This window comes from Orbicella franksi, chromosome 5 (assembly GCF_964199315.1).
Source record: "Orbicella franksi chromosome 5, jaOrbFran1.1, whole genome shotgun sequence".
NCBI classification, from domain to species: domain Eukaryota; kingdom Metazoa; phylum Cnidaria; class Anthozoa; order Scleractinia; family Merulinidae; genus Orbicella; species Orbicella franksi.
The window spans coordinates 31,000,134-31,013,998 of record NC_138149.1 but is presented as its reverse complement, the minus strand read 5'-3'; the positions used below and the strand labels follow the sequence as shown (position 1 = coordinate 31,013,998).

The following is a 13,865-nucleotide window of genomic DNA, read 5'->3' as shown; positions in this document are numbered from 1 at the left end:
ATCTCATACCGAGTAATGGTTAGCCTGGAATAGCGATTAAAACATAGTAACTATGATTAAAACATCATGCCTAAATTCAGCCAGAAATGGCCTGCGATCACAGACGGATTTCCGGCTTTTCATGTTTATCATTTCTCCTTTTTGGGTGTAGAAGACAAGAAATCCATTTCCCCTCCCCCTTCCTTCACGTTCTTGCTGGTTAATTTTCACATACATTTTCACTAAGTTTTACATTTTTCTTCACAGGCAGGGTAATGGCTCCTGTCACAAGTAAACACTTAAGGGATTTCTGTAGAACCCACCCCCCACCCCTGGGAGGGGGATACTCCACAAAGTTTTATACGGTAGCCTCGGCCCCGAGGTCCAACCCCTTACCTTTTTGTATGCCATTTTGACAGAGAAGGTACCGCCTTTCGTTTACCTCTGACCCAGTGACGCGTGTGCTGGCCTTAACCGGCCGTGACGAGGGTTGGCCTTTGTTCCACTTCTGACGTCATCACCTTTGACCAAACATGGCATCACTCAAGTTCTGCAGGAGAGAAGGAAGGATCTTTCATATGATACCCAGATAAAAGTGATTGGGTCAATTAAGGATGAAATATGCAGGAAAATGCTAAGAATTTTGAGTGAGAGTTTCGGAGCAACATTCCCCTCAACCACACTCGGCTGATGATGCTTTCTCGGAAATTCTCAAACTCATTAGTAATTCATCAAGTTAAAACAAAGAAAATCACAACTGCGAGGAACGTTTGGATATCTGATCTTAACTAGCATAGATTTTTACGATTTTATTTCTCCGTTTTCTCATTAGTTTTGTTTCGATTCAGAAGATATATCAAACACTCAAGACAGTGTTTGACCACATTTCCAAACACCTCGAAGTTCGTCAAAAATACTCCGCTGCGCGTCGTATTTTCAACTCTCTTCTCGGTGTTTGGAAATGTGGTCAAACACGGTCATTCGTGTTTGATATATTACATCAAATCGACCGGCCGTTTCCGAGCCCCCCCCCCCCCCACTCGTTCCCCGAGGGGTACGTACTCCCAGAAAAGTTGGGTGGGGGTGTGCTACCCGCTTGCCAAACCCTTACCTTATTTAAAACCAAAATCTGCGATTTTCCCTACCCTATTTTATGACCTGACCAAAAATTTGATACCCTATGTAAGACCCGATCCTTAATCAAAGACCTATTTTATAGACATTGTGAAGGGCATTTGTTAATGGTCTTATCGATAATGATGAAAAAGTAGCTTCTTCTAAAAACATACCAAAATGGCCAAAATCAATGCCCTATTTCTGACCAAAACGAATAAAAAACCACACCCACTAGGGTCGAACATACCTATGGAGCCCATGTAATGGAGTATCCCCCGCCCCGCTCCGAGCGTACAAGTGAAGCGATTGTTTGTGTCTGGAAAAAATAACTTCTTCTAACAGTAACAAGCTGCAGAGGGTGTGCGAGGAATTCATTGTTGATAGGAGTGTCTGCAGGGGTTTTGTGCCGCACCAAGAGTTTCTTGCTCTAAATGCACAAAAAAGAGCAGCTGAAAGAAACACACTGTCAATGAAGACTGGAATGACCAGCACCGAGTCAGGTCGATGGGCCTCGTTCCCCGGGCTTTTTAAGGCCAGGAAAGCCCTGGGAACGAGGTTGCAGCTCGCTGACTTGGTGTTCGACCAAGACTATACTTGGAGCAGCGCCATTTACAAGTCAGAGGAGGGAAAGCGGCACTAGCTCGCGTTCTGCGTTATGTTCGAGTTAGTCAACACCCCTTGGAATTTCGAAATCGAAGATAATGACTCAGAGCTGCAATCTAGTGACTCAGATGACATCATACGACCTGGAGGACGACGCATGCACAATCAGACTCTTGGGAAATGCGGGACGGCTTTGTCGAACATAGTTACGAGGTACTGTTTGCCCCAGACGCTGATTTCCAACGTGCAGTGCAAAGCGAGTAGTGAATTTAGGTATGTTTAACTGTATTTGGGGGAAGGGTTCTGCTCACAATTTTTGGGAGATCCGGGGGCTCAGAGCTTAACTTGACTTTGTTGGCAGGAGGGAACTACATAATTTGTCCATGCCAGGCTCATTTTTAAACCCCACCTCTCCTGATAATTACTGCACAGTCCCTTGAAATTTGTTATTGATCCGTAAATTAGTAATTGCACCTCGTGTCCTACAATTCAGGGATTTTTTTAGAGATTTTTTTCTCGTCCATATGATAAATTATTAATTGCATGAAGCTCGATCACTGACTTAGCCGTACAGTAGAACCCCTATTAGGCGGCCACCCTCGGGGAAATGGGAGGTGGCCGCTTTAATAGGGGGTTCGTGTACTTTAAATATTGTTTAGATTGGTTCAATTGCTTAGAGAACATAGAAGCACGTCAAGACAATCATGATAAACGTGTGCTTGAATGTTTTCATCAGTCGTCAAATTCTATTTCGGACTCTTATCTGCCATCGTCTTATCCAAAAGAAAGCCAAACTATATGTATTAAATTTTGAGTGGCCCGTTAAAAGGGGTAAAGACAATAGAGAACTCCAGCATCGAGATGACCGAAAGGCCGCCGCGGCTGCTTAATGGCGGTGGCCGGTTTTACAGTATTGTACTGACAACAATTTCGGAACTTTGATATCTGGCCGCTAAACAGGTGGTTCGATTGTATTACTATTACTAATAATAACAACGACCGAGCAGAATTGATTCAACTTCAGTTCACCTTTATTTCAATCCACATTGGACACATTCAACTTTTTCATATATATATTTAAAAATGTGCTGACAAGTTTTTCAATCCTATTTAAACAATTCTCATTTTCGTAACGCCTGCCATTAAGCTCGGCGTCACTCAATTCTAGCATGGATGACTTCATTTGCAATAAACGGTGTGGCCCGCGTAACTGGCGGCATTTCGCGTACGAGTGCTTTAACCGATCCACGCCTGAGTGCCTGAAAAGAGCGGCGAAGCCACGTGAAGAATAGGGAGTAGTCAACTTCGCCAGCTACGTAGGTTATCATATCACTCTAGAGTATTTATATCTTGCAAATCCAAATAATGCAATTACACGCGATGCCCACAAGCGGTACTCACACGTGACGCCCACACGCTGTCTACACGCGATACCTACACCTTTTGCCCGTTTAGTGCCATACTCTAATTTCTGTTCATCTTTTTCTTCTATACAAACTGTTTAGTCTAACATGGTACGAGACAACGCTTCAATCGACGACAAAATTCGTTCTGTTTGATGTTCAGCGGTCTCAAGGAATTGTTTTATACATGTTGATGAATTGTTTTGTGGGGGGACCCTAATCTCGGCAAGACCGTCGTAGTTTCCAGAAACAGGTTGGAAAGTCGAGGAGACTTAACTCATCGTCAATATGGCGCGTTACTAGATGATCAAAGAGCATTCTATTCAAATGATGATATTGTGTTGTTATCAATTCGCTATCAACGTTACCGACTGACTAAGGACGACGTTATAGTCAATATGTCACAGGACACCGACTTATTCTGGTCACATGAAACTATTCTAGTCACACAACGTTATTGTAATGCAGCTCTATCATCTCGACGACATCAAAAGTCAAGAACAAAGCCGCGGAATGTAGGCTTTCACACGATGATGACAATTCATCTCGGTCTCTCCAATCAAGGCCACCAATTGAAGAATGAAGAACAGTAAATTCTGAGTCATTGTCTCCGTCCTCTTGCTTGTCAGCCTCGCTTTCGGCCATACTTTCCGCTTGTCCGTTGCTCAAGTAACCCATACTTGTTGCTGATGGACACTTGCTAGTTTTATCAGAACAAGGAACGCTAATTATGTCGTAATCTTTCATGCGCACATCGTCTGGACAAGCCGCTAGAGTGTCTTCCTCGTCATCGCTGCTGTCGTATCTGTCACCGGCATGGGAATTTTCATTTTGAGAGTTTAGCCAATCCCGCACGCGGATGAAAGGTTCATTTTTAACGACCTCATAGTCTGACAAATTCAATTCCGTTTCGACATCGCCTTCGTAATGTTTGGAATCGCCTGATACGCCATCACTACTCTCGCCAACTGTTTCACTGCCCCTGGGGTTTTTCACACCCGCGGGGGCAATCATTAATTGTCCACCTGGCAACACAGATGCTACGTTGTGAGAAAGACTTAGTCTTCGGTTGAGCGGGTTTGACTGTTTTTCCGAGCAATCTGGACAATGCGCCCGAAGCTGTAAGCTCGATCGCGATTTTCGTAGCGTTTGACAGGTGTACCCTGAGCTCCAACCATTTCCCATCAGGCCACTCGATACGTAGTTCTGCTGCGAGGCTACCCAGCTGGAAACATCTAAAAGAGAAATAAGAGTGAGTTGTGCGCATGTCATTACGCGTGTGATCCGTGATCATGGAATTGAGCGGTTTTCAAATGACATTTCTATGCTTAGCGGCTCGCGCCACTCAGAAGTAGATCCAAAACCATAGCGACTTGCCCGCACACGTTTTCTCGCGTTTCGCGTGAACTGCATGTATTTGCTTCCAGCTTCGATTAGTTCAAGCTTCAATGAATTTTCCGTTCATATTCTTTGAGATTGGCCTGAGTGAATACTTGGTTTTGCTTTTACGACACTCAATTGAAAACCGCTCTAACTTGTAACTACAGCACAACATGGTAATTATGGTATTGACGGTTTATATCATTTGTAACTGACGTCATCGCCGCCATGTTGGAGGAACATTAACAAAGAAATTCTTGTTTATCCAACATGGCCGCGAGGGTCTTTGTTGATTGAATCTCTCGGGAATAGTTGCAAACCATGAACGGTTGAAAATTCGCTTGTTTGTACATCTAAAATACAAGACCAAAACCCAAGATTTTAACAGAGATGATAGTAAAACGCATTTTAATCATTGGCTATTGTATTTAATAAGTTTGAGAGGACTGTTTGTAAAAACCACTGCAAAAACAGCATTCAAAATATACTAGTGCACGCGCGCAACACTAGCGCACGCAACAGGATAAATGATTCCTTTATGGAGCCACCTTAAAAGGCTTTATCCATTCTTGCAAAGACTTACCATCGAGAATTCCTCTCTTTTCTTCAGCGTCGTCAGGTTGTACACTGCCCGAGAAGCCGCTGTCTCCCGTGGAGTGACACGTACATCTCCTGTCCTTGTTTTCACGATACTGAGCAATACCTTGTGGATCAATGATGTCCAGTAGTTCCCGTTTGTCTTTTCCACTGATGAAACTCTCCATCTCTTTTACTCTAAGAGTGCTTTGAAGGAATAGGTGGAACGCAGAGTCCGCGAGAATTTGCGTGATTCGGGTTAGGCTGGAAAGAAAATTAACATGAAAACTCCATTATTCGCGCGCATGGAAAACAACGATGGGGAGGGGTTGAAATGTTCCCTATCCTCTTACAATCAATATAATTTTTCATAATAACCGCAGAAATTCTCGCGTGCTCATTGGCTAATTTTCGTTGTCACTGAACGGACAGACACATGAATTTATGTGAGAATTGATTGCAAAAATACAAATTATCGTCCGTTTTTCATGCATCTGTCCTGTTATTGACGATGAATTTCATTATAACATTGTCCAAGTAGTGTGCGGATCCACTCGACTCTTGCCGAGGCGATTGTCGAGTGGAACTGCAGACTACTTTGACAATGTTATGACAAAATTCATGATCAATAACAGGACAGACGCATGAAAAACTGACGTCAATTTGTTCAGCCGAAAGCAGTATCTTTTCAGAGTCACGTTGTTGAAGATAGCTATCTTCCAAGAGGATTCCGCATTGAACAAAGTTCTTCAGACACGATTTCTCCGATTTCTACGATTTCAAAATAGGTACAAATTTGTCAAATCCACCGCAAATCCATCGAAACGTGCCACAGTACATCGCGTGCTGTTAAATTATGAAATCGACAGATTCATTGGATCATTAGCTGTGTTCGTAAACCGTACATATTTCAGAAATCACTCTTCATGGAAACTATCTGACATCGGTTTCCTATCTGAAAAATCGCGCCAAGTTTGCACAATTTCAACATGGCGGAAAACCCGCGAAACGTCCTGTTGTGGTGAAAAAGAAGTTTGCTGGCAGATATAAATTCAAATCACTGAAAACGCGTCACCCTCTTTTCGAAGCCCATGAAACCTTGTTATAAACAATACCACATAAAGAAAATGGACGCAGGATAATGAAAGGGAAAAGTTTAAATCTCGAATTCACGTAGGAGACTGTATTTACACACAGTTTTCCAAACGTTTCATACAAAAGCTTTTGTTCACGTGGGACTATAAAACGCGGTTCAACGTGACTTATTGCATCATCCAAAAAGATCGTGAAGATTATCAATGATTACTAGCAGTCGATAACGACTGAAAATCTGAAAAGCGTGACTTACAAGCTAAGCGTTAAACAGCCGGGCCATTTTGCTTCTTAAACCTTGTTGCGTGCTTGCTAGAAGTTTAACTGATCAAGACGTAAAAGTTATACAAATTCGCACGTATCCTATGTCAAATTATTCAGTGTAACGCTCTGCAAAAAAATTTGCGAGGAAACGATACAAACCCGACAGGGTCTAACTGCCAATATTAAACCTTAAATGAAAAATTATTGCTCTTGAAAAGTTCTCGTTTCACGTGAAATCTCTTTCATTTAAAAAGAACAGCGCGGTCTGACCTCGTGAAGAACAATGTTCCGAACATGGTATTGTGCATTTCTTTCAAGGCTTACCTAGCTAAAGCCTCTTGAAGACAGCTGCGACGTTCCTCTAAAAATCCCTTGCTAAAGCGACTAAAAACTCTTCTCTTTGTTGGCAGCGAGGGCAGCTTCCTGAAAGTGGTCAAAGCCGAAAGACAAGCACGAACTAAGCATGTTTCACGAAACACAGGAGGAATAGCATAAGTCCTTAAGGGACCTGAAGGGTTTTTGATATAATAATACTGGATTTGTATGAATTGAGTATCAAGTGAACTTACTAGTCTACAAATATCTTGTCTCGTGCATTTCCAAGCTTATAAGAAGCGTGTGATACAGCTAGATCGCAAAGCTTTTTTGCAAGACTGATGTCTAATCAGAACTGTTTACAGTATGTAAATTTTACCGATTCAGTTTGAACAAAGGAAGGGGAGGTTTCTAAGCAACCAAAAAAGCCTCTTTGTCTGAAGGAAGTAAAAATACGATCTATCGTTTTTGTTCTACCAGTGAATTCAGGGCCATGCACATGCAAAGAGTGTTGATCATTGGGGACGTAACTGCTCAATGAACGCTTTCAATTTATTCATGTCTGCTAAATTTCTACTCACAGTGCAAGCGAACTATGTCTTGACAAATGTTTCCACAACCACACAAACTCCGAGAAACGTCTTCTGACTTGTGTACTTTGCTTTGCAAAGATCATGCTGTTTGTCTGTGAATAGAAAATAAAGCCTTTTAGAAACAGAAGATAGTCTTTGAGTACGTTGCTACACTGGGATCCTTACCGCTTTTTTTCTTGCTGGCGCGAACACCGAGCAACTTATCGACGAGAGCGCGCGAGAAATTCTAGGCAAACAGAAAGTAATCCGAGTGTTTCCGCTGCTGCTACTGCTAAGAGTTCTCCAAAAGGTTTTCGAGTGTTTCTTTAATGATGTAACTCTATTTCATTGAGATATCCACAAAAAACCCTCTCTACATTGTTACAGAGTTACAGAAATACAGCTTTGAACCAATCAAGGCGAGCATTTCCTGCCGAACATTTTGTCAACAATGCCTTTTCCGCAGAGTAGTTGAAATCATTTAAACTTGAAATGCCCATTTTACGGGCGCATCGTAACAATATATTTCAGTAGACTATTTATCTGAGTAAACTACTCACCAGAACTACGATCTCATAGTCCGTATAAACTGGCCATCCATGCACTAAGTGGGTGCGAGGATTACGGACGTGGATAGAAATGAACTGAAAGTAAAGTAACAAACGTGAAAGTTTACATGAGGTAATCTGATGGTGAAAACAGAACGTAGCTTGTCATAAAATATCAGAGAATATTTCCCCAGGGAACAGTTATCTCTATCATACTTACTCGTGAAGCGGAATTCTCTCTTAAGGCCATGCTGTTAGATTATTTTAGTTTTGGATATGCCCTGTTCGAGATCTCAGCCTCGGTTGAGGTAACGGGAATGAAATGTGATACTGTGCATGGCTTTGGAATGTCGTGGTACGAACACGTGAAGATTGTCACGCGCTGCAACTGTAATCTCGTTTTATCTGTGCCCGAAATATTAATAGCCTGAAATACGCATAGGAAACGTTAAAATATTCTCTGAAAGATGACTGAACCAGTTCAGTGGTGAAACCATTGACGGGGCGACCAGACGCAATGGACGATGGAACTCGGTTTATTGGCAATAACAAGCGACAACAAAAGACGGGTCAACAAGGGTCTTTCCATCTCTTCAATATTACGTAGTTGCTTCAAGCATCATTGCGTCAGAAGAAAACCTAACATTGATTCTTGTATAGTCTGCGGCTTTTTAATTTCATTAACCGATGCACTCAGGTCAAAGTCCTTCCCACAAGTATGTGCCGAATTGTTCGAAATTTTATGATCACGTTTCTCGCCCACAGGGGAATGGGCGACTACTGGTAATAAGCCAATTATATTCAAGCGACATATCTTTCAACTAATTTTAGAAGGTGTCTTTAAAATTTCTTGCGTGCGTGATGAACATTTTGCTGTTAACAAATAGGTTGTTGACTTTTGAGTGACGGCATGCAAGATTTGTTTTTCGGCAGAATCAAACAAATTTTGTCGGCCCACTCTTTGCTTATCTTTCGCTGCCTGTGATTTATAGACTTCCTCTACAGTCGAAGCTTGCTGGCTTCTAATGTTGATTGTGAGTGACAAGTGTTGGCAAGTGGCAATATTGGCGCATCACGCCCAGGAAAAAAGATAGGCTCGACTTCCACCGCTCGGTCTACGTACTGTTCCTGATTCGGGGGAAGTAGTCTAAAAAGCGCGGGCTCCTTTTCCGAACAGCGGCTGGTAATCGAGCAGGGTAGCAAAAAACGTGACTTTCTTGATCCGTTTAAATAAAACTCCAGACTCATCAGAGAGCAATAGACTGCAAGGCTGATATTACGTGAAAAACGTTTCGAGACACCAACATGACAAGAACCGATAGAGTGAGTTCAAAGTACGGAACTTGATATAGTGCACGGGTCATTTTGCAATTTATGTGCGTTGGCTTTTGGGCTGGCGTTACATATCTTCGCTACACAGTGCTGACGAGCCCCAAGAAGGGCGAAACAGCTGTCCACTGTTGCGATCCTACTTTATCGGTTCTTGTCATGTTGGTGTCTCGAAACGTTTTTCACGTAGTATCAGCCTTGCAGTCTATTGCTTGTCTTCATACATTTTTTTGGCTGATCAGATCTCTTGTAGATCCTACGTTGGCAGCGTTTATCGTATGCGGTCCCTTGCAGTTTCTGGTTTCTCATCAGGGAGCACATTTCTCCTTCCTCGGCATTCAATGCAAATAAATTCCCTAATTTGGTGGCCGAAAGATCACAGACAAGGTCGAAACAGTCGATGAGTTTTGTCCCGGTTTTAGCTCTTGTTGCCAAACGTTTTCAAGCGTTGTAAATGCTAACTCGTGGCAATGTTGCCATCGAAAGTTATGTGTAAAAATTAAAATGTGGAGCGTTGAAATTGAGGAGTGTACAAAATGGAACCTGAAACGTCAGTCATCTCCCGCCCTCAGGCTGCGGGCGGGAGATGAGGAATGTGGATATCGAGGAGTGCAGAAAATGCGGAGTGTAGAAAATGAGGAGTGTGGAAGATCGCCACACCAGTACGCAACTGAACAGTCTCCTGTCCTCTTTGCTTACCCTAGAAAAGCAAACTACTCTTGACGAAATAAAAACAAAATCACAAGATCAATTTTTTTGTTTGTTTTCAAAATCGGGAAACAATGCAAAGTACTCGTAAAATTCATCTATCACCTAAGACGGGGCTTGGATTTCAAAATCTTGCCTTTCGACAAAAGGTTATTTTGAGGCCTGCCAAACTTCGAGTGGAATGGCGTAAAAGATAAGGACGCGATTGTTATTGGTATCAGTTTGAATAAGGTAAAGGTTTTGTTGTGAAACGATTTTTTGGAGAAGGAGATTTGTAAAGGAACCAAATATGCTTGAGGGCCTGTGCCATCCGAACATTGCTCTGAGTGGGTTTTCAGGACAAAATTACAAATTCTGTAAGTTTCTTTTGCGTCCCTCAATTTCCTAAAAGAGATTTGGAAACAAAGAAAACATCACCGAATATAGCAGTCCACCGATCCACAGCTTCTCTCACAAATCTCGCCCTTTGTTACATACACCTACAATGGCTAGTTAACCGGAAATTAAAACCCCACATCATTAATTTGCACGCGTACTTTGTTTTCTCTAAAATCCAAAAGATGTGTTCTCGCGATTTTGAAACAAGCAAATAATAAATTTTGCGACAGTTTTTTTCTTTACGTCAAGAATACAGTAGTTTGCTTCTCCAGGGCCAGCACAGAGAGCGGGGGATTGGAAGGAGTTATTTAGAGTGTTTTTGCGATATTACTATAATGACGGAACAAATATTATTTTTAAATTTCCGTTTCCATACGAGCTTTTTATAATTTTTTTTCCCACACTCCGCGTATTTCACCTAACTTTAAGATTTTATTTAGAACACTAAAAATCTCTATATTCAATGTTGTCATGACGTCTGATACGACCCGGCATCATTTGCCGACCCGTAGGCCGTACAGGTCACGTTTTTTGTTTGTCTTTCCGAGTCCCAGCGTTTGTCACGCCAAACGTGGGAGGACAAACAAAACGTGATCAATGTCTTTGAACATCAGACCGCATAAGACTTTTTCACTTCAGGAAACCTTTCCGAAAGAATCTTCTTTATCCGCACGTGGGTTTCTTTTCTTCAGCAACAAAGTGTCTAAATGTCTCTAGACTAGCCTCCAGAAAATCCATTATTCAAAAATAAACCGATCAAGACAGTCACCTTCTTGGCTTTTGGCGTGGCGCGCCCCTTGCCACTTGCCAACACTTGTCACTCGCAATGAAAAAAAAGTTGAAAAGAGGTAGCAAATTTTGATTTTAATTTATTGGCAGGAAAATTGAGAAAATTAAACAAAGTATCGAAGAGGCTAAAAGAAAAAGGATCCGGCAAATTTCGATTTTCAGTTGTTGACCGAAAAATTAAATTGCTCATGTTTCTGTCGAAACGAAGTAAAAAGGTATCTTTTTCAACCTAAGTAGCATATCATATGAAATGTATAAAAAGGTACGGTTATTTATTCGGCTAACAGTCAAATACTTCAAAAATCTTCCAAAAATGGAGACCAAGCACCCATTTAATACATTAGAAAACCAGAATTGCCAGAAGCGTTCACTGATTCTCTACTTCTTGAGCCAACGATAATAAGTATTTAATTTGCGGTCTTAAAAAATAATAAAAAAGAAAGAAACCTAAAAAGGCTGGCTTGAGCTTGTTTACTTCACTCATGGTTGAAACACATGCACGTGCGCGCTGCCCCAGAAAGACGTGACGCGTTGCAAAGGAAACACTTTAACTATATTGCGGGTATACTGTTTAACAAAGAAAAATATTATTCCGATGTCAAGCCTTGACCTCCTGGAGATATCGGACTGAACTTGTCACTTCATTCGCGTCATACTGAGTACATATGTACAAACTTCCATCTTGTACATGGGTACGTAAGCGCCGAAGAAAAATTTGCGAAAAGGGGTCGTACGCGAGCCTAATGTATCGACAGCACCTACAGCAAGGGATGACGAGAAAATAGGAGGACGCAAATATAAGAGAAGGACAAAAATAATGCTTTGTGTTTTTTTGTCGTTGAGGCAAGCATAAAAAACTTATAATAGTAAAAATAATAATAACATCCACGTTAATCTAGTGAATTCTATTTGTTTCTCCCGGGAACGAGTCAGAGCGCAGAAAATTTTGTGCACAGCTGAGTGCGAAAGAAAACAGCAGACTCGTTTAAAATGCAGCGCGATTCAAGGTAACGCTTCATAGCTAGGTAGCAGGTTAAAATGATTCCGTTCCATCGCGTTCTAGCGACCTGCCTTCCGGTTTGTTTCCCCAACAGGACACTAATCAACAACAGCCGGAATAATTCATGAAATTTACAGTCGTTCTTATTATATCCCGTCTTCGTTTTCTGCCCAAGTCGCGGAGACAACCCATAACTAATAAATCATGTAACAAATTAGACTTATCTCACTATGATAAACTTCCATTAAATTTCTAGACAAATAGGCTAACACAACTACGATAGGCTAGTAAAAATTTTATCCATGTCAGCGAAAGCAAGTTATAAAGCAATCCAAAGCAGGGTTTACCTTAAAATTTTCTCCTTGGTCGCTCGGGTTAGCCATCCTCTGTCTGTGGCACTGTGTGCGGACCGTCCTCAGCGCATGTGGTGGTAAAATTACTTTCCTGTTGTAATCCCCAAGATTTTTGATCGCTCGAAAATGAAACCAGTTTTTCCTGTTGACTCTTTGAGCACAACGTTTGGACAGGATGTCAGATGAAATGAGATCCCGTTGAGTGGGCCACTAAAATAACGCACATAAACAAGAGATTACAGATCGTCGAATCACTGAAAGGTCAACTACATAATGGATAACTCCAAATACCTTGATTTTCCTTGATCTGTCTTTCTTGCTTGTTCTGGTAGAACCCTAGGGCTTATCCGCTGATATCTTTGTTCTGTACACGAGGACCCAGCCGTGAAAGATTGCAACAGCAGCCTTTTGGAAGTTCTAATCACATAACATATGCACACTGTTAATTGTTCACGGCGTTACTCGAGGGAACGAAGGAACCAGTAAAAATTGAGTTTGCGCAAGAGTTTGAATAAGTTATGTATGTGTAACAATACCCGCTTGGAGACGGAATTCATTTGATTATTGCGAAATATGGGATTATAAAAAACTTACACCGTCTGAGAATTAGTAATTTCTAATTTCAGACATAAAATTCGGTGATTTTTCTGTTTGTAATAAAACTTCCTGTATCATCAGACAGCATATAAACTTTACAGTAAAAATTTTAATCAGTTGCACAACATCCCGGAAAATATTCATATCTTTTATTCTTTCTACCTATATATTTTAGTATATTATCTCGTATTTAAATATCAAAACACTCTCCTTCTTTCATATAACAAAACCGTGGAGTAGACATTTATTAAAAAGAGTTTCTATTGTATAGTAAGATGCTCATCAAAATCCCTTTCCGCGACCTTGTGGACGGAGTCACATTAGAATGTCCGAGAAACGTCTGCGCACTCAGCTTTGCCAATCTTTGTCACATTCTTTGGGGTTATAATTCCGGGAATCCCGTAAGCGATCAATTTACATGTCTTACATCAGTAGGATGCAACTGGCAAACATACCCCCTCCGGGCAACGCCCTCCGGGCTTTGATCTTTGAAATTTTTAGTTGGTAGGGCAGAATGTTCTGAAGCGATTGTCTTTATACATATATTTTTAAAAATATAAAAGTGATCAAGTTTTCACAAGCGAAACGTTATATTTACCTTCAAGCATAAAGCTTTAAAGGCCTTTTATTCGATCCGCAACGTTTTCAAAGAACGGTGTTGTCTCTGGATTCCTTCCACCTTCAGCATGATCATGATGTAACTTGTTCAATTCATCAACCACTGATGTCAGATTTCCGCCAAGCGGAACGCGACGCAACTTGTCGAATGCCTGGGGAATGCCTGGGGTGTGGGAATGTTTAATATCTAAATTTGACCCCGGTATTTCATTAACACATCGTAAGATTATGCAGTTCGCGGTTTT

The 13,865-nt window shown here is 41.4% G+C and overlaps 1 protein-coding gene across 3 annotated transcripts; it reads right to left on the bottom strand.

Moving 5' to 3' along the window:
* Positions 1 to 1,056: 1,056 nt before the first annotated feature.
* On the bottom strand, positions 1,057 to 12,842 carry LOC145488150 (uncharacterized). Of its 3 annotated transcripts, XM_081466944.1 has the most exons (7): positions 12,697 to 12,842; positions 12,400 to 12,615; positions 7,861 to 7,944; positions 7,310 to 7,413; positions 6,738 to 6,836; positions 5,065 to 5,321; positions 1,057 to 4,336 (listed from the first exon to the last, which is right to left on the bottom strand). In XM_081466944.1, the coding sequence occupies exons 2-7, from the start codon at positions 12,433 to 12,435 to the stop codon at positions 3,546 to 3,548; spliced, it is 1,371 nt and encodes a 456-aa protein (XP_081323070.1). In that variant the 5' UTR covers positions 12,436 to 12,615; positions 12,697 to 12,842; the 3' UTR covers positions 1,057 to 3,545. The 3 variants fall into 3 exon arrangements, with proteins under 3 accessions (XP_081323070.1, XP_081323069.1, XP_081323071.1); XM_081466943.1 differs by having other exon boundaries at positions 12,400 to 12,842; XM_081466945.1 differs by lacking the exons at positions 12,400 to 12,615; positions 12,697 to 12,842 and adding an exon at positions 8,069 to 10,110.
* Positions 12,843 to 13,865: the final 1,023 nt, after the last annotated feature.

Excerpts from the sequence above, each read along its gene's own strand:
- LOC145488150 (XM_081466943.1), bottom strand. The coding sequence starts at position 12,435 with ATGGCTAACCCGAGCGACCAAGGAGAAAATTTTAAG. Across the intron at positions 7,945-12,399 it reads ACCAAGGAGAAAATTTTAAG|TTCATTTCTATCCACGTCCG; the intron begins GTAAACCCTGCT and ends CTTTACTTTCAG. Across the intron at positions 4,337-5,064 it reads AAAGAGAGGAATTCTCGATG|ATGTTTCCAGCTGGGTAGCC; the intron begins GTAAGTCTTTGC and ends TTTCTCTTTTAG.